We start from the raw sequence: 18,157 nt of genomic DNA, 5'->3' as shown, positions 1-18,157 counted from the left end.
ACTTTGTTACGTGTTCGCTGGGTTGGAGCAGAGCGCCTTTGGGAAGGGAAATGATGAACACTGCGCGCAGCCTTTTGTTTTTAATAGAAATCATTTTAATTGATGAAGAAGAGGTGGCGGCGGCGGGTGGGTCGTCCATCCCACCCCAGCGCCTGCAAGCAAGCGGGAGGGTCACGCAGGACCGTGTCAGCAGGTGGCCTCGGCGGGGACCACGGCTCCCGCGGCGGCCGGAGGGGAAGCATCGCCTACGGCGTACGCGCGCATCAATGGGGTCCCCTCGCGGGGATGCCTCCTCCCGCCGACCTGCACCCGCAGGGCCGGGCGCGTCGCAGCAATGTCCGGCCGCGGGAGGGGAGGACGCACGAGCCGCCCGTGGCACCCAGACCCCGAATGGGCACGGAGAACCGCGGACGCCCGCCCGCCAGCCGCCGCGGAGGGGCGGGGCCGAGGCCGCGAGGGGCGGGGCCGGCGCGCGGGAGGGGACGGGTTCTCGCGCGATTGGGCGAGGTTTCCGGTGTTGTGACTGAAACCCGTCAATATGGCGGCGATCGGCCGCGGCCGCTCGCTGAAGAACCTCCGAATCCGAGGTAAGCCCGCCGCAGCCCTGACTCCCGCCGCCCGGCGCCCGCCGCCCCCGGCCCCTGCCTGGCCCCGGCCCCGGGCTGCGGGGCGAGCTGGGCGCCGGCCGGAGCGGGGCTGCCGCCGCCGGCCTGCCCGCGGGTCCTAACTGGGCTGTGTGTGTTTCGCGCAGGGCGGAATGACAGCGGCGAGGAGAACGTCCCGTTGGACCTGACCCGAGGTAACGCGGGCGGCGCGGGCGCGGGTGCGGTGCGGGGAGGGGCCAGGGCTGCGGGCCGGGGGGCGGGGGCCGGGGGCCGGGGCGGACCGCGCGCGGGACCGGCGGGGTGCGGGAGCCCAGCCCGGGGCCGCCTCCCGGACCCATCCCCCTTCGCGGGGTGCCCGCTCCCCTCACCCCGAGCGCTGCTCCGGGCCTGGGGCGCCGTGCGTGCCGGGGAGACGCGCGCGGGACTCGGGGCTCCCGGGGTCCCGGCGTGGGTGCAGGCGAGTCCCGGCGCGCCCGGAGGCGGCGGAGGCTGTTGTCGAGGCAGCGGGAGGATGTCGGAGGGGAGAGCGACCACATCCTGCCTTCCCGGCCCCCGAGCCGAAGCGGGACCTGCTCGGTCTCCGCCGCCCGCCCGCCCGTGTGCTACTCGCCCCCCGCCCCGGGGACGCGAGCGGCGGTCACTCGGCAGGAAAACCGAGGGCGGCGATCGCTGCTCAGCGTCCGAGGAGCGCTGCCTCCCTCCGTCCCTCCCGCCGCCGCCGCCGGGCCGGGCCGCCGGGACCCGGTTGGCTGGGGCCGCCCCCTCGCCCCGGCCGCAGGTTCATTGTTTACCTTCCGCGGCGGCCGCGGGTGTGTTTACACCTCGGGAGCTGCGGGCGCCCGGCGTGTGCGTTTCAGGACCGCATCCCGCGCCTGTGCGTCCGGTCCCCGCGCCGAGAGCGGCGGACGGGGTCCCGCCGGAGGCCTGGCCGCTGCGGGCGCGGTTTCTCTGCCGCCGCCGCGGCGAGCAGGGCTCGGTGTCCTCGCCGAGAAGTTCATGCCACAGCGGCCCGAGCGTTCGTAGAGCGCAGCCTGGCTCAGCTGCACAGTCGGCTTCCCTTCTGAGAGCTGCAGAACGCGCCGGGAGTTAAAGACGGCCGTGAACACCCTGTCTCACATTTTACAAAACCACTTTAACCCGTGTGGCACTGACAGACTGTTATCCGCAGTATGAGCCGTGGGCTCATTGCTGGGGCTCGTCACTAATTGAAAGCGTAGTGCGTTTCTAATTTGTTTCTTTCTTTTTTTTTTTTTTTGTCTCTCATAATGTAAGATGACTGTTATATACACCAAGAGGCCACTTTTTAAATTTAGCTACCAGAGTACATTCTTGTAACAATAGTTTATTCTGAAAGTCGAGGGACTTCATATATGTGGGAAAAGATTTTTTAGTCAATTTCCTAACAACATCAGCAAAATTCCCTCAGGGCTCAAAATTGGCGTGTAGTTCTGTAACAGATGTCGTTTATTAGTGATTTAATCTATATAAATCACTAATTTGTATGTTTTAGATAGAGGTGAAAAGATCATTTCTTAGATTTTGTGTCTTAAAAACCTGCTTGGATGTGGTGCTAGAAACAAGTTACAGCTGTGCTTTTATTGAGTTTGCTGAGTTCCTATATATGGTGGTTTCTCTGGCAGGTGTCAAAGTTTTGGGTTGTAAAAGAGCTATTTGGTTTGATATCTTTGGTTTACTTCAGTTTTACTCATATATACAGATAATGATGTACATTTACTATTTAAAATATTATATTTCCTGAATATTTAGTAAACACTTATGTTCATAGGGGTTTCTAGGGAATACAGTAAGTGGAGAAAATGCTATTTCTATTTGCTCTGACAAAATGTACTTCAGTTTGTAAAGAAAATATACACAACCTATTGAAACTGATTGCAAAAGCAATATATAGCTAACAGTGAGAGATTATATGAGAACGGTATTCCTGAATCCTAGGAAAGTTTAGAATAAAAAAAAGTAATCTGAGATTCATTATATAGTGACACTATTGTTTAAGAAATTGCCATTGTGACAAACATTTCATTGTTAACCAGAAGGCTTGTGGATCTAACATGAAGAAAATTTATGAGGAATTACACGTTAGTAATATTTTGAGAACTGTGGGACACTGGATTGCAGCTGAAGGGCAGCTGTTTGTGGTTGGATTACAGTGTGTTTAGATAAAGTTTAGGTAACCAAAAAATATGTATTTATAATGGTGAGGCAATGTTTGCTCTCATTCTGATTTTTTTAATGTAACCTTTGAGAAAGTCATTGTGTGGCTCTCTAACAAAGTTCATTATAAAATAAAGGTCATGGTCATTGACCTTTATTTAGGAAAAGAGAGCGGACTGTACAGTCAGATAGTTCTGGGTTGTAATCTCAGCTGTGATAATAGTTAGGTGATTTGGGGCAAGTTATTTGACCTTAACTCTTGGTTTCTTCATCTCAGAAAAAAAAAAAGATAAAATTTCAAAGAGTTATTAGAATGTGAGAAGTAAAAGACTAGTGCTTAATTAGAGTACTCAGCACAGGACCTGATACTTTGTGAGTAATGTTAACTTAATGTTAGTTGCCCTCCTACTTTGTGAAATCAAAATTATTCATACCACATTTAAAATATTTAAAATGATTGTTTTGAATATTACAAACTTGCTAATAAGGAATTAGGGTATTGAAGTTCTCTTTTGTTTTAATATATTTTTATTGATTTCAGAGAGGAAGGGGGAGGGAGAGAGAGAAACATCAATGATGAGAGAGAATCATTGATCAGCCGCCTCCTGCACCCCCCACACTGGGGATCGAGCCCTCAACCTGGGCACGTGCCCTGACCAGGAATCAAACCATGACCTGGTTCATAGGTTGATGCTCAACCATTGAGCCATGCCAGATGAGCCTTTTTTTTTGAGTCATTAAATTAGATATAAATGAAGTAGAGTTCTTGAATATAACAACTGTAAAAAAGTAATATGAGATTGCCAGTAAATTAGTATAAGCAAAGAGCAATCTATTAATGAACTTAAGTTAAAATATGATATTTAATTTATAGAACCTTAGAATTTTTCTCCCTGACTCTAGAAAATTTCCTAGTAATAATAACTTGGCTAGTCTTGCAAGCTTCTTGAGGCATAGGAGAGTTTTAAGATTCTGTTAAAAGATGTTGATAGATTAATTTTATTCTAGTTTAGGAACTTCATTGCAGTAGATCTTACGGGCAACTTACTGGTTAATTGTTGCTTTCAGTTCTGTCTGGACAGCTACCCTGCTTAATTTGTGAAAATCCCTGATATTTGCTATAGATATCATTAAATAGTCTCAGTTTTGCATGCCAAAATCTATTTTAAAACCCATATGCTTCCCTTAGCTACTTCTACTGCAAGTATAGTCTATTTTTTGTCAGTGCAGTTGTGCATCTCTTCCTGGTACTGAAAAGACTAAGTGTATTTTTCCTGTGTAAGCCTTTCCTAGTATAATTTAATTATCATATTCACAGTGAATTCTGAGGACGTGGACACACATATTCAAATGTAATTATGAGAATATAATTTATTTAAAAGTATTGAGGGTTTTTTTGTTTATCAAACTCTTTTACCTTTCCATTAGTAAAAATAAAAAAATATTTTAATTGGTGTTTAATAATTAGAAAAGTAGGAAGGTTTTTTGAGTGATGATTTGAGCAATCACTTTTTGTTTTCTGATTTCTTCTAGTTAGAAGCTTACTCATGTTGTTTAATTACTCAATTCAGTTAGACAAAACAAACATTGACTGAATGCCTATTATATACTAAATGCTGAAATAAGTGCCAGAGGAATAAAGATGAGGAAGATGGTACTCCCTTTTTAGGAGTTTACTGGAACAGACATAAAGAAGTGTTTACAATATGGAACAATAAATTAAGTAATCAAACTGTTTCAGGAACAGAAGTAGCACAGAGGAGAGAATGATTAACGATCTGGTTGGTCGAGGATCAGAGAAGGCTTCACAGAGGGGTTGGCTTTTTGTGAGAACGGTCACGGACAAAGTGGAAGGAAACGTGGGCTCTCTACACCTTGGAAAAGTAAAGTCGAAAGTCCGTAGGAAGAGGAGCTGCCTAGGAGACCACTGTTACCATCTGAGAGATGATGGGGGACTGAGCCAGGACTGTAGGAGACATAAATGAAGTTGAATATATATTGGAATGGAGAATCATCTAATTTATTCTTCAGGTTCCAGATTGACTTTGTAATCCTCCTACTCTGTGCAGAGAACATTTACTTCTTTGTTTTGAAGGTAGAAGCTGTCTGATATGTGTTCCCTTGTCTTCCCTTTCTATTTCATTTCACCCATAGTTCTGTCTCTCTGAGTCAGAAGAAAGCATCTTTACTTTATGCTTCTAATAATGTGTAATATTCTCTGTAGAACTAAGATTTCTTGCTTCTTTATGTCTGCCTTCCTATTGGCTTAGTTTTCTCATGTTCAGCAACGTTTTTGTATCTTTCAAATGGGTCAGGTACTACACTGGGTATGGGATGATGTTGAGAGATGTGAAAGGTAAGTACAAAGATTACAAAACAGTTACTTTTCTGTGGGTTCTATAGACAGAATAGTTTATTCTCATTCCATAGCTTTCTTCCTTATCCACTGTAGAATGTTCCCCATTCTATTATTAGTAGTACTGTATTAAATTATTGTCTCACTTAATCTTCAGCAGCCTTTTGAGGTACTCTTATTATTCCTATTTTACAGTTGAGGATATGGGTTTTGAAATTCTCAAGGACTGAACTCTGAAAGGTAATTCAGCCAGGGTCACAGGGCTAGTAAGTGACTAATGTATCATGCACTGTAGCCACTATATTTTCCTTGCTTGACTTTTGTAAAATATTCTCTTGATTCTTACCTTTTATGCTGTTGCTTCTCTTGACTAGCTGGTCTTCCAACTTTTCGAGCAAGCGAGCTGTAAGGTTCTTCTGTTCTTGGTCTTTTCCTCTCTATTACTGGTGCTGTCTCCCTGAGCAGCCTTTTCACTCATGACTTCAAAATTCCATAAATTGAGATCATTGTGATAACTACACTTTTATTCAGACTTTTTCTTCTAACTTGCAAAACATTATCATTTGTGTCTGGTACTCATCTCAGAGTCCTGATGTGTGAAACGTCGCACCCCATAGCATACCTCTTTTCACTTGCTAGGTACCACCACCATCCTCTGTTACTCAAGCTAGTGGCCTAGTGTTCTTCTTTGTTCAGTTGGGAAGTTCCTCCAATTTGCCTCTGAGCTATCGACTGCATCCAATCTCTCCTATTCCCTTGTTGTTGATCTAGTTCCCTTCCTCATTATTTCATTTGGATGATAGTAAAATCATCTTTCTCTCACCTGTTTTTAATTATTCTGTTGTACAATTGCCAAGATTATTTCCCTGAAATCTAGATCCGATTCCCTTAAAAAATAAAACAAAACACATACACACAATCTCCCATTTAAACTTCTCAGGCCCATTTTTACTCACTGAATAGAATCTGAATTTCTTAGCTTGGCATTGAAGGCCTTTGATGATTTATTTCAAAATGTTCTTCTGTACGGTCTTAACCATACTGTTCTCAATCTGTCTACCTCTCTGTATAGTTGCACTTATGGAATACACTCCCTCCCTTCTTTATACACAGTGCTTCCCGAAGGTTTGGGGAGATTTGCTAGTAGCACCAACCTCTCCTTTCCTCATTCTTCCTCTTGAAGATTCTGTTATGCCCTAGTTGAGGATCATTGCTTTAGTCAAAGATGACTTAATCTTTGCACATGGCATGCAGTTTCTCTTTACTTGACCTTGCATAGGTTGTTTCCTCTGCCTAGAAGTCCATTTGCAGCACTATTTATCAAACTCCTGGTTTAAGGTCTAGGTCACATGCCACTTCTGGAAATCCTTCCTAATCATCCCAGTGGGAATTTATGCTTCCCATATCTCTGATTGTTCTTTTCTAAATATCACTTACCATTGTCTTATTTAAGTTCTTTGTCCAGTTGTTTTTCTTTCCCTGGACATCACACTTCTTCCCCAGCATCTATCATATGATAATAACTGACGCATTAATTCAATGGAAGAATGGAGAGAAGAGAGAAGGAGCAGGAGTAGTATGTACTGTATTGAGGAGATCAGATGTGGAAGAGCATTTTATGTTTGCAGTCCTGGGGGACAGTGAAATGGATGGTGCCATGAAAGGAGAAGTCATTTTAGGAGGGATGATAATGAGTCCCTTGCTCTTGATTTTAAGGTGATTGACTCTGTCAGAGATGTGTGAGAGGTAGCAGCAGATACTGAAATGGAAGTTTTAGTAGTGGTTCTGAACTTGTGATCTGGTTGTTCCCTGCATAGGGCTTTGAGAACGTGAAGAATGTAAATGGAGATAGAGCTGAACATTGGAGTGTTAGAGAATAAACTGATGAAAGTGTCTGCCATGATGGATGGGTCAGTACGAAGAAAGGGTTCAACAGAAGAGAAGAAAATTACAAGATCTCTGAAGCCAAGAGGAAAATTTTGGGTTTAAGGGACAGAGAGAGTCTAGCATTGCAGTTGGGGTTAGGAGAACTGAGTTATGCTCTTCCTTAATCTGAGGATGACTGAGTTGTTTACTTAACCTCTCTGGGTATCAGTTTCCTAATCTCTAAAATGCATACCACTTTACATTTGTAGCACTTTCGCTTTCTGTCTTTGTGATTCTCAGATATCACTATGTTTCTGGGATATTGAAAGGTTAAAGAGAAAGCATTTATAGCCCTGTTAAGTCACTGTGAGAGGTATTCCTATAAACAGTAATGAATACTAGTACATGTAGGAGTGATGCTATTTCATAGCGCTTTAAATGTAAATTATAGTCAACTCTCAATTTCCTTTTAAGTGATCATCTGCAGTGACTTGCTGCCTCCTCCCTCCCAGGTCTCAGGCTACTGAAAATAGGGCTGTGAAAAGCACTGTGGGGTGAGTGAATGGTTTGCATGCTTGTGTATCTGTACCACTGACTATCACCAAGCTAAATACAGTCCACTCTCAGTTACCTGCACATAATAAAAAGTTGAATAATGGTGGAAGAGTGCTAAATGTATATTCTAAACAGCATTACTTATATGTGTCTTGGGAATCTTTTATATTCTTTCCTCTCCTACAGTAAATTGATGTATTTTTTATTTGAATTAATAGCATCAATTTTTATTTATTAAACGAATACTGTTAAATAGTGGAAGTAAACAGACTGAAGTATTTATTAGGTAAACTACATATGAATAATTGAGAGTTGGCTGTGCTTTTGGATCATCCATTGTTTTGTATTATCTGTGCTTTTTTGTTAGTGTGGCCAGGTTAAAGCTAAATAGCTACTTTAAAATTATATCTGTATGATGAGTGTACTTATAAAGTTATGCCGATACCAAATTAAATTGAAAATAATTATTCAAAACTAGCTAAATATGATATTCATATGTTCAAAGTCATAGGGTTGAAAGAAAACCTAAACCAAAGTACATTCTTGAAATTCTGTTTACAAAGTCATGTAGACAGACAGATTGCATAAACTGAACAATGTACCTGGTAATGATGCCTTTTATATAAAATATAATAAAATATATTTTATAAAATTTAAAATATCAAACAATATTTTTAAGGAGTCAGTTGGGTATAGTAAGAAATATAGAAAGGAGTTTTAACCTTAATTACTTGAATTAATAAAGAATTTGATTCCTTCAATTACTTTACCTTTTTTTTTACCCTAATATGTTGAAGAATTTGGATTTGTAGTGGTTTGTTAATGTCAGTCAAAATATTTTTGATGAATATATTATACTAGAGGCCTGATGCACGAAATTTCTTTAAGGGGCTCAGCCCCCGCCCCAGCGCTGCAGCTGCCTCAGCCCTCACCGCCCCGCTTCATCCAAAAGGCCGTCCGGTCTAATTAGCATATTATGCTTTTATCATTATAAATAATTAGGTTAGTAAGTGTTTTTTTTTGTTTTTGTTTAAATATATTTTATTGATTTTTTACAGAGAGGAAGGGAGAGAGATAGAGAGTCAGAAACATCAATGAGAGAGAAACATCGACCAGCCGCCTCCTGCACATCCCCCACTGGGGGTGTGCCCGCAACCCAGGTACATGCCCTTGACCGAAATCGAACCTGGGACCTTTCAGTCCGCAGGCCGATGCTCTATCCACTGAGCCAAACCGGGTTCGGCAGTAAGTGTTATTGTAAATCAGGAAGGCATAATTTTTGGCATTAAGGAGTTTATATTATAGTTGGGATATTCCTGAATCAGGGCATAGTTTAAGACAGTAGTATTTGAAGCACCTGCCAATTATCTTTATAAAGGAATCAAAAGCTGGAGAAATTCAGACAGAAATGGGAGATAGGTAAGGAATGATAGAGTGAAGACCTCATAGAAGGTTGACACCTGTAAGACCTTTGCATAAAAGGTCTTGAATAGTGAGAGTTCTAGATCAGTGTTTAAAAAATCACAGCTTAATTTGTGAACTAACATATTCTGGCGTATTATTGAGTATTTGAAGAAAAGATATTGAGAAAATGTTGATGAGTTTTGCATGTAAATCTCTTAACTACTGAAGACTGATTATGTTTTAAACTAGAGTTTTCTTCTGATCTTTGAAGGCAGTGCTGGACTGAGAGATTTTAGGCATATTGTGCAGTAATTGTGTGCTTTTGATTATGAGTATATAAATGCTTGGCTGCATTCGAAACCCAAGCATAAATGATTTTTTCTTCCATTGTTTTGTAGTATATGTGTCTACTCTCATTAATACTGCATGCTCAAAAGGCTCTACATTTGTTATCAAACTTATTTCTAGACTAGAGGCCCAGTGCACAAATTTGTGTATGGGTGGGGTCCGGCCTGCTCTGATTAGGGCCGATGGGGGCCAACCAGGGGGAGGGGCCACGGGAAGTTGGCCGGCCAGTCCTGCCCCTGATTGGGTCAATTGGCCGGCCGCAGTGGGAGTCATAGCGACCTGTCGTTCCCGTCATTCCGCTGGCTTGGCTTTTATATAGATAGATGTATGCAGAGACTACAAGAGGGATATTTTGTTATTTTTACACTAAAATGATTGTATTTTCTGATCTCAAAATTCAAGCATGTGACCTGACAGTGTTATAAAATACTTTAAGATTATCTTGAGTAAACATGGAATATTTCATTGCCAAATCTAGACACCTTACCCAGCCCTCTAGTTATTTGGATAAAAGATAAACAGTGTTTGGGAAGTTATTGCTCTCAAAGTAGCAAAATGAGAGTTGAATTGCCACTTGCAGGGATTTTAGTAAACTTGTTCACAGTCCAGTGTAATTTCATGTATTTCTTATTAAAAGTAGAGTGAAAAGCCTCAGAAACTAGTAAAGAAGATTTTCAAGTAATTTACTTTTAATGACTAAGAAGGAGCAGCTTGCCAGATAAAAGTATATTTAACTGTTTTTAGATGTGTGCACATAATATTTTTATCAGTAGTTTCTGACTCTGAGAAATCACATCTTAAAATAATATTGCTAATTATTTCCATGCTTAATGTTCATCCCTCAGATATTAAAAGTTTTAATTGCCGTTTTCTTTTCTATTCATAATTCCGTATAATACACTCCCTAACCTTCACCACTCCACCATCACCACCAGCCCTCTCCCCCAAGGAAAAAAAAAAAAAGAAAAAACCCGAGGGGAATTGAGTTGCAGAAAGAGTGAGAAGACTCCAGTGGTTGGAGGTAGGTGAGCTGTAAACTGTAATGTTTCGCTACATGGCAGTTTCTGTGTGTGGCTAGGTGGCAAGTGGAATATTGTGGAACTTTTTCTTCAGCACAGGTAGATAAGTTTTTAATCATATCTGTCACATGTGATATTAGTAGACAGTAATAATACTGGGATATTTGAATACAAATAACTGTTTCCTACTTTGTTTATTTAAAACGATGTGGTTTTATATTATTACTTAGGTTGTAATTTCTAGTGTTATGTTTGAATGGCATACTTAATGTGGTACAAAGCAGGTCAGATTTCATGTGTCATCTATATAAGAAAAGCCTAAATGACCGTTAAGGTGGAATGACCAGAATGACCGGTTGCTATGATGGGCACTGACCACCAGGGAGCAAACGCTCAACACAGGAGCTGCCCTCTGGTGGTCAGTGCGTTCCCACGGGGGAGCACCGCTCAGCCAAAAGCCAGGCTCATGGCTGGTGAGTGCAGTGGCGGGAGCCTCTCACGCCTCTGTGGCAGCGCTAAGGAGCAGCCAGCCAAGCAGTAAGGAGCGAACAGGCGGGCGGGAAGAAGGGAGCGAGGGATCCCGGACTGCGAGACCACCCCACCCCCAGTGCATGATTTTCGTGTACCAGGCCTCTAATATAAGAATAATTTTTAACATAAGATTTTTATAACTTTAATGAGTTAAATTTTAGATTGGCATAGTCTTAAAAATGTTTAAATCACTTCGTATATTTTAATAAGAACCTTAAAATAGCCTTTTTTTCCCCTTTGGGGAGAATTTACTATGTGTTCATGTTTCAACATTGTTTTGAATAAATAAATGTATATTATTGTTTTACTTAGCAAAATAAAAGAAATATTAAAAGATGCTGGATATTTTTCAAAAGGAAATAAAAAGATTAAGACATTTGGATAAATTGTTGCAGTTGTCTTTTGCTGATTTGAAATTCCTTTTACAAAGTCATGTAGCTGATTTTTCTAATAGTTTTTTTTGTTTATATTAAAAGCTTAGACTTTATGAGTTCTAGGAAAACTTTTTGACTTACTTCAATAATTATGTCTACATTGTAAAGTACCATAGGAAAGTGTAATTGTTTTAAAAACAAGTAATTATATGCCACTAAATATTCATCTGGGGTATTTGAATATGAGTGTATTGGGAGATATACGTGTGTCTGTAAATATTGTCTATTTTTAAGCATATTTGGAAGCTACTTTAGAAATTACTTTATTAGTGCTCTTATTCAAAACAGGAATGTTCTCTATAGTATCTGACATGTCATTCATTATCACTCAGACCTTTCACTGATAAGTAGCTTATTCAAAAGGGTTTGTTTCTTTGAACAGCTATGTTAGTAAAATTCTCATATCAAGTTAACCAAAAATTTAATAAAAGAATTTTTCAGTAATTGGTTCTAGTTCTTCCCTTTGAAACAGTGCTTTTATTCTTTTATTTTAGAAGTGTTTACCAATAAAAAGTAGAACTGAGGGGAAGTAGAGTTGCAGTAGGTGTAATTTGTACACTGTGTATGCTATTAAGGACAGACTCTTACCCTTTTACTCTCATTTTATAGGCCGATCACCAAGTATTTATTGAGAACCACCACTGTGTCTGGTGTTGTTCTAGTTTATATGGTCTTTTCTTACAGAAAAAGCAGCAGCAGCTACCATATTTTGACCCTGATTATATGTTGGGTACTGAGTTAAAAACATTACTTAAATTACCTAATTTAATCTTCCTACATACCAAGGAAATATATATTAATATCCCTATGAAGGAAATGGGGCCCAGAGGCAGCCTAGCTAGCCCAGGTCATTTGGCAGTAAGAAAGGTAGGATTCAGATCCTATTTATTGTTTTTGGTTCTAAATCTCATGTACTTAATCCTTTACAGTCTTTCTAAAAAGAAGTCAGATAGCCCATGATGCTGGAATAATTAGTAACTAAATGAGTATTCTATATATTGTAGGACTTTATTTGCAGCACTCAGGAAGCAAGTTACTGGCTGAGCTTTTAAACATTTTAGATACAGTTATTTCTAGAACTATTACATCTGTCCTTTCTTAAGAAGAAAATATCAATTATATTTTAACTTTTTGGCTAGGGTCATCATCGTTAATTATGTGTTTATTAATACCTTATGTAACTTTGGATTGCTCTTTTAATCTTATGTGCTATTTCATTGTTCTCAGCTATCATTTACATTGCAATTATTGTTTCTATATTTAGCAGTCTTTTAATTCCTTATTTTTTTACTTTTACTGTGTTATAAAATGGAAACGATATACCTGGCTTGTTAATCTGAATGGAAAATAAAGAGAAATAGGTTGTCATTATAAGGATTTAAGGGTGGGGGGAGTGCTACTGTCAATAATATATATGAACTGTAGTGAATAAAATTGTCGATGATACACTGTTTCAGTTTTTATTGCCATCTCTTGGAGTGCTTGTTTTTACATTCTGGCTGTTTTTCAGATAGGTAATTATCTCAGCATAATTCAAGGAAGGTGAGATGTGACTTGATAGAGTTGGTATATTTTTATACAATATGGGTAGTGAGATAATATAAAAGTAGATAATAAGGTACAAAATATGACTAATATGGACAAAATAACATATAATAACATGTTAATGGCATGATACAGAGACAGTCTAGCACTAGAGCCTTATAAGAGCATGGGCTTTGGAGCCAGATGGACCTGCTTCTTAAAAGTTTTTGAATTCAGACAGGTTTCCTTTTCTGAGGATATTTTCTCATCTCTATTGGAGATAGCACTTATTTGAGGAGGAGTAAAATGTTTGTAAAGTATTTATTACAGTTTTGGCACATAGATAAAAAGAAGTAGATGTCAGGCCAGAGCCGGTTTGGCTCAGTGGATAGAGCGTCGGCCTGCGGACTCAAGGGTCCAGGGTTCGAGTAGGGGGTGTGCAGGAGGCAGCTGATTGATGTTTCTCTCTCATTGATGTTTCTAACTCTCTATCCCTCTCCCTTCCTCTCTGTAAAAAATCAATAAAATATATTAAAAAAAAAAAGAAGAAGTAGATATCAGGTGTTCTTTATGTGGTCAATGTAAAGCAAAGGGGATGAGGGAAGGGAGAGAGAAGCCTGAGTTGGAAAAAGTAAAAGAAAGGGGAAAATTGTTTCAACTATGAATAATTAGGCTGTGGTTAAATCAGGAGGACTAGGGTATGAGCAAAGGCATGAAATATTTTACTGAGAGGAATAAGGATATATAATTTTAGCATTTATATTAGAGTTGTAGGACAGGAGTAAGTTATTGAGGGCCTTGAAAACTTTGTGGAGCTGTTAAACCCTCTTTTCTTTTTATATGTCAAAGAACCTAATATAGTAAGAGAGCAGTGAATGTTATTGTTAAAAAAATTTTCTAATTAGAAAACATGGATCCAGAAATGTCTTTCATAAATGTACAGTTCTATGAATTTTGACAAATTGAACATATGGATAATCAGAATATTTCAATGCTCTGGAAACTGATTATCTACTTCCAGGCACCACTTCTCCCACCAAGGGCACTGCTGCTACTCTGACTTCTAACAGGATAGATTAATTTTGCCTATTTTTGAACTTCATGCTCATATAGGCTGTACTCTTTTATATATTACTTTGTATGCCCAATATTATGTTATATCACTGTGTTATATGTAGAGTTAAAGTTAGGTATTTTAATCAAGTCTGCTTAGATGTATTAGGTGTGTTATGATGTGGATGGATTAGTTTCTTTTGGATGAGTAGTTGTATAAGTGGATAGAGCTTAGAAAAATTACACTAATTCCAACTTTCTTTAAAAAATTTAAATCATTTTTTGAATATCTCTATCTTTTGCCTCTTCAGCGTAACCTTTTAATTTAATGGGTTTTAGCCAGTTAACACATCTAGATAAGTGAATTTTTTTCTTTAATTTTTTCCTTAACCATTGTTTAGCGAAAAAGCATAAATAAACAGATCACCATAAAGAGTTCAAAGCTACAGGTTAGAAAGTTGGAAAAATTAGAAGTCAAATCCAATAAAAGTTTTGTTGACCTAATTTAATTGGTTGAATAGTTACCAAATTGGTTTAATATTTCTACAGAGAAAAAGAGTGGATGATAAACATAACTTGGTCCTCACTTCAATAATATGTTCATCTATCTATATATATAAAAGCCTAAGTGACCAAATGACCAGTTGACCAGTCACTATGATGCACACTGACCACCAGGGGCAGACGCTCAATGCAGGAGCTGCCCCCTGGTGGTCAGTGCACTCCCACAGCCAACCTCCTGCAGTTCCCCCCCTACTCCCACCCCCACCCCCGCCTGGTCAACCTCTTGTGGCCCCTTTCCCCGGCCAGCCGGCCCAATGGCCCTGATTGGAACTTCCTATGGCCCCTCTCTCTGGCCGGCCAACCTCCCACGGCCCCAATTGGCCTGATCACCGGCCAGGCTGAGGGACCCCACCCGTGCACAAATTCATGCAGCGGGCCTCTGGTATGAATAATAATATGTTAATGAGGCAATATCAATGTGTTAATATGTTAGATTTACAACAATGTAGTTTTAAAAGTATATCAGAGTTGAAAAGTTGTTAGAATACAAAACAGAGATGCTTCTCCTTGAAAGAACATATATGTTTAAATGTCTTGTCTTTCTTAGGAGCTCAATAGTAGGACATGCTACATTTTTCTTGGGCTGTACATTATAGTTTTATGTTCCTTGACTTGAAAGAAAATGTAATCAAGTTTTTTTTTTTAAACTTAACCCTTCATTGTTTTTTAGTTGGTGATGCTTTGATAGAAAAAGATTCCACTGCCCATCTCTTTGTATTTATCTTCAAGAAATTAGAGCTGAGGACTGCATAAAATTGATTAAATACTTGAAAGCAACTTGGCAACATGTGCTTAGCATAGATTAGTAGAATAAAGAACATTTTACTTATTTCAGTATGCAGAGGCAAGAGTGAATGTAAAAGTGAAATAAAAATATTCACTTTCTGATGAGGGTGAAGAAATTTCTGAGGAAGTGCATTTTCTGAGTGTTTGATAATTTAAAAATATTAGCATCATCCTGTGCACCTTAAGGTGGACGGTTCCATTCCAAGTCAGGGCACATAACCTGGGTGGCAGATTCACCCTCAGGTCTGTTATGTATGGGAGGCAGCTGATCGATGTTTCTCTCTCCCCCCTCCTTCGTCTCTTTCTTTAAAAAATCAATAAAAACATTTAAAATAATAAAAATTTATATTAGTATTTACTTCATTTTAAATACAGGCTGGGGCAAAAGTAGGTTTACAGTTGTGAGTATGCGAAACAAACTTTATTCTTGTATTATTATTTATTGTATTAGGGGACCGTGGGTGGGTGGCTTCACCTGAGCCGCAGGTGCCTGAGACCATGGGCAGGAGGCTTCTCCCTCTCCCGGGCCGTAGGCGCTGGCGCCTGGGACCACAGGCGGGCGGCTTCGCCCAGGCCTGGCTTTGTCAGGAAGGACACCTGGAAGATGTCCGATCTAATTAGCATATTACTCTTTTATTAGTATAGATTATTTTCCATACAAACATATGTAAACCCACTTTTGCCCCACCCTGGTTCAAATTTTAAATATTTCTGTATTTACGCTTTGGAAGTATGTAAAGGAATGAGTTCAGAATTCTCTAAGGGTGAGAACATTTAATAACCTTGAAAGATCCTTGCAGATTCTGAGTCTAGACTATTTATTTCACTGAGCAGTTTTATTTATTTATTTTTTAAAATATATTTTTATTGATTTTTTTACAGAGAGGAAGGGAAAGGGATAGAGAGTTAGAAACATCGATGAGAGAGAAGCATCAATCAGCTGCCTCCTGCACACCCCCTACTGGGGATGTGCCTGCAACCAAGGTACATGCCCCTGACCGGAATCGAACCGGGAATCTTCAGTCCCCAGGCCGACACTCTATCCAGGGAGCCAAACCGGCTAGGGCACACTGAGCAGTTTTAAACAGTATGAATTACTAGCTATCAAAGGAATACTTATTTTTAGTGGTGAATTGAGTGAGTGCTTGTTTAATTCTATTAGTTAGGAATGCCAAAATGCAGTATATCTTTATTTTTAAGTATGTTTTTCAAGATTACATTGCTATTGCTCTTGTACATACTGACATATCTTTATTTCCAAGTGTTGTTTTTTTTTTAAAATATATTTTATTGATTTTTTACAGAGAGGAAGGGAGAGAGATAGAGAGTTAGAAACATCGATGAGAGAGAAACATCAATCAGCTGCCTCCTGCACATCTCCTACTGGGGATGTGCCCGCAACCCAGGTACATGCCCTTGACCGGAATCGAACCTGGGACCTTTCAGTCCACAGGCCGACGCTCTATCCACTGAGCCAAACCGGTTTCGGCTATTTCCAAGTGTTTTAAATGATTTTTTTCTAGTGTAAAACTGAAGTAGTATGGTAAACTGTTGACTGTTAAATATGATCAGAACTTGGTCTGAAATATATTTTGATTACTTAAAACATTACAAAGTAACAAAGGGTTTATCAAATGAAGTACTGTTTTAGCAAAACTCTAGTTTTATATTATACTCGGCCCAGTGCATAAATTCATGCACCTTGAAAGGAAATGTGGGCAGCGAGGCTGCGATGGGCACAGGGGCAGGTCTCTGCCCATCCTCCACACCCCCGCCTGGCCCCTCCCACCATGGCCCTTGGTCCTCTGTCTGCCGGCAGCCCTGCTCCCGGAGCGATTGGGGCCAGCACTGTCAACGGGTGCAAGCAGCGGCTGCTGCCCTGATCACCCCTCAGGAGCAAGGGGGAGGTGGAGAAGCCCTCAGGGGCAGTTGGGGTCAGCAGCTGCTGCTCACACCCACTGATGGTGCCGAGTGATCGGGACCAGCACTGGGCACTGGCAGCGGGTGCAAGTGCCGGGGAGGGCCGCAGTGCATGGAAGCAAAGAATTTTCAGTAACCACCAGAGGCTCGCCCCGATGACAGTGCCCAGCACCCCGCCTTGGTCTGGCGCCCCCACTCATCTCCACCATCCTGTCATGGCTGACGCCCGCCATGTTCAGCACATGCCCCCTGGTGGTCAGCACACGTCATAGTGACCGGTTGTTCGGTTCCACCATTTGGTCTGTTTGCATATTAGGGTTCTATATATATAAATATATATATATATATATATATATATATATATATATATATTTTGAAGTAGATGTTTCCTTCTGTGCAATGTCTTTTGAAGGGCATGTACTAATTCTAGTGGTGATGTCACTGTTCACCACATTTTAAAAATTCTACTTTTGATGTTTTGCTAAAGCTTATAAGTAGTCCTTTTAATTACTACTTGGTTTGTCCTTTGGGGATGAATTAGAGTTTGGGAAATGGTAAAATACAAATTGGGCTCAAATATAATGGAAATCTGTTAATTCATTCACTCATTAATTTGAAAAAAATTATTTGAGCACCTGCTATATTCTCAGAACTGTATTAATGTGTGACAAGACAATTTTTCTAAAAAATATTATCATTATTTGGGATGACTGCCATTATAATCTAGTCCCTGGCTACCTCTACAATCATTCTCATTTCCTAACTGTTTCCGTCTTGCTCACTGTATTTGGTAGAGCAGCCTCCTTGCCAATCATTGCTACTTGTGTTCTTTTTTCAGGACCTTTGTATGTCAGTTGCATTCTGTCTGGATACTTCTTCCCCCAATATATGTAGCCTTGCTCCCTTACTTCATTTAACTCTCTCTGCTCAAATAGCACTTACCAGTGAGGCCTGCTTTGATCATTCTATCTAGAGTAGCCCCCATCTCCATCATATCACTTTACATTCTTCTATATTGTT

General features: G+C 40.6%; 1 protein-coding gene across 11 annotated transcripts in view; it reads left to right on the top strand.

The window, feature by feature from the left end:
* The first annotated feature begins 510 nt into the window (after positions 1-510).
* Positions 511-18,157, top strand: part of RICTOR (RPTOR independent companion of MTOR complex 2) — a 96,871-nt gene continuing 79,224 nt past the window's right edge. For 7 of the 11 annotated variants that reach the window (XM_036307912.1, XM_036307914.1, XM_036307910.1 and 4 more), the window contains exon 1: positions 10,242-10,327. Coding sequence is in view for 2 of the 11 variants with exons in the window: in XM_036307913.1 (XP_036163806.1) it covers positions 539-587; positions 752-799 (97 nt within the window). In the remaining 9 variants the exon portion in view is untranslated. Of the gene's footprint in view, positions 588-751; positions 800-6,971; positions 7,044-7,473; positions 7,554-10,241; positions 10,328-18,157 lie in introns of those variants that run through there. The other 4 variants (XM_036307913.1, XM_036307920.1, XM_036307916.1 and 1 more) reach the window with 4 other exon arrangements.

The sequence above is a fragment of the Myotis myotis genome, unplaced genomic scaffold (genome assembly GCF_014108235.1).
Source record: "Myotis myotis isolate mMyoMyo1 unplaced genomic scaffold, mMyoMyo1.p scaffold_m19_p_5, whole genome shotgun sequence".
In the NCBI taxonomy this organism is placed as follows: domain Eukaryota; kingdom Metazoa; phylum Chordata; class Mammalia; order Chiroptera; family Vespertilionidae; genus Myotis; species Myotis myotis.
This window is presented reverse-complemented; position numbering and strand designations above follow the sequence as displayed.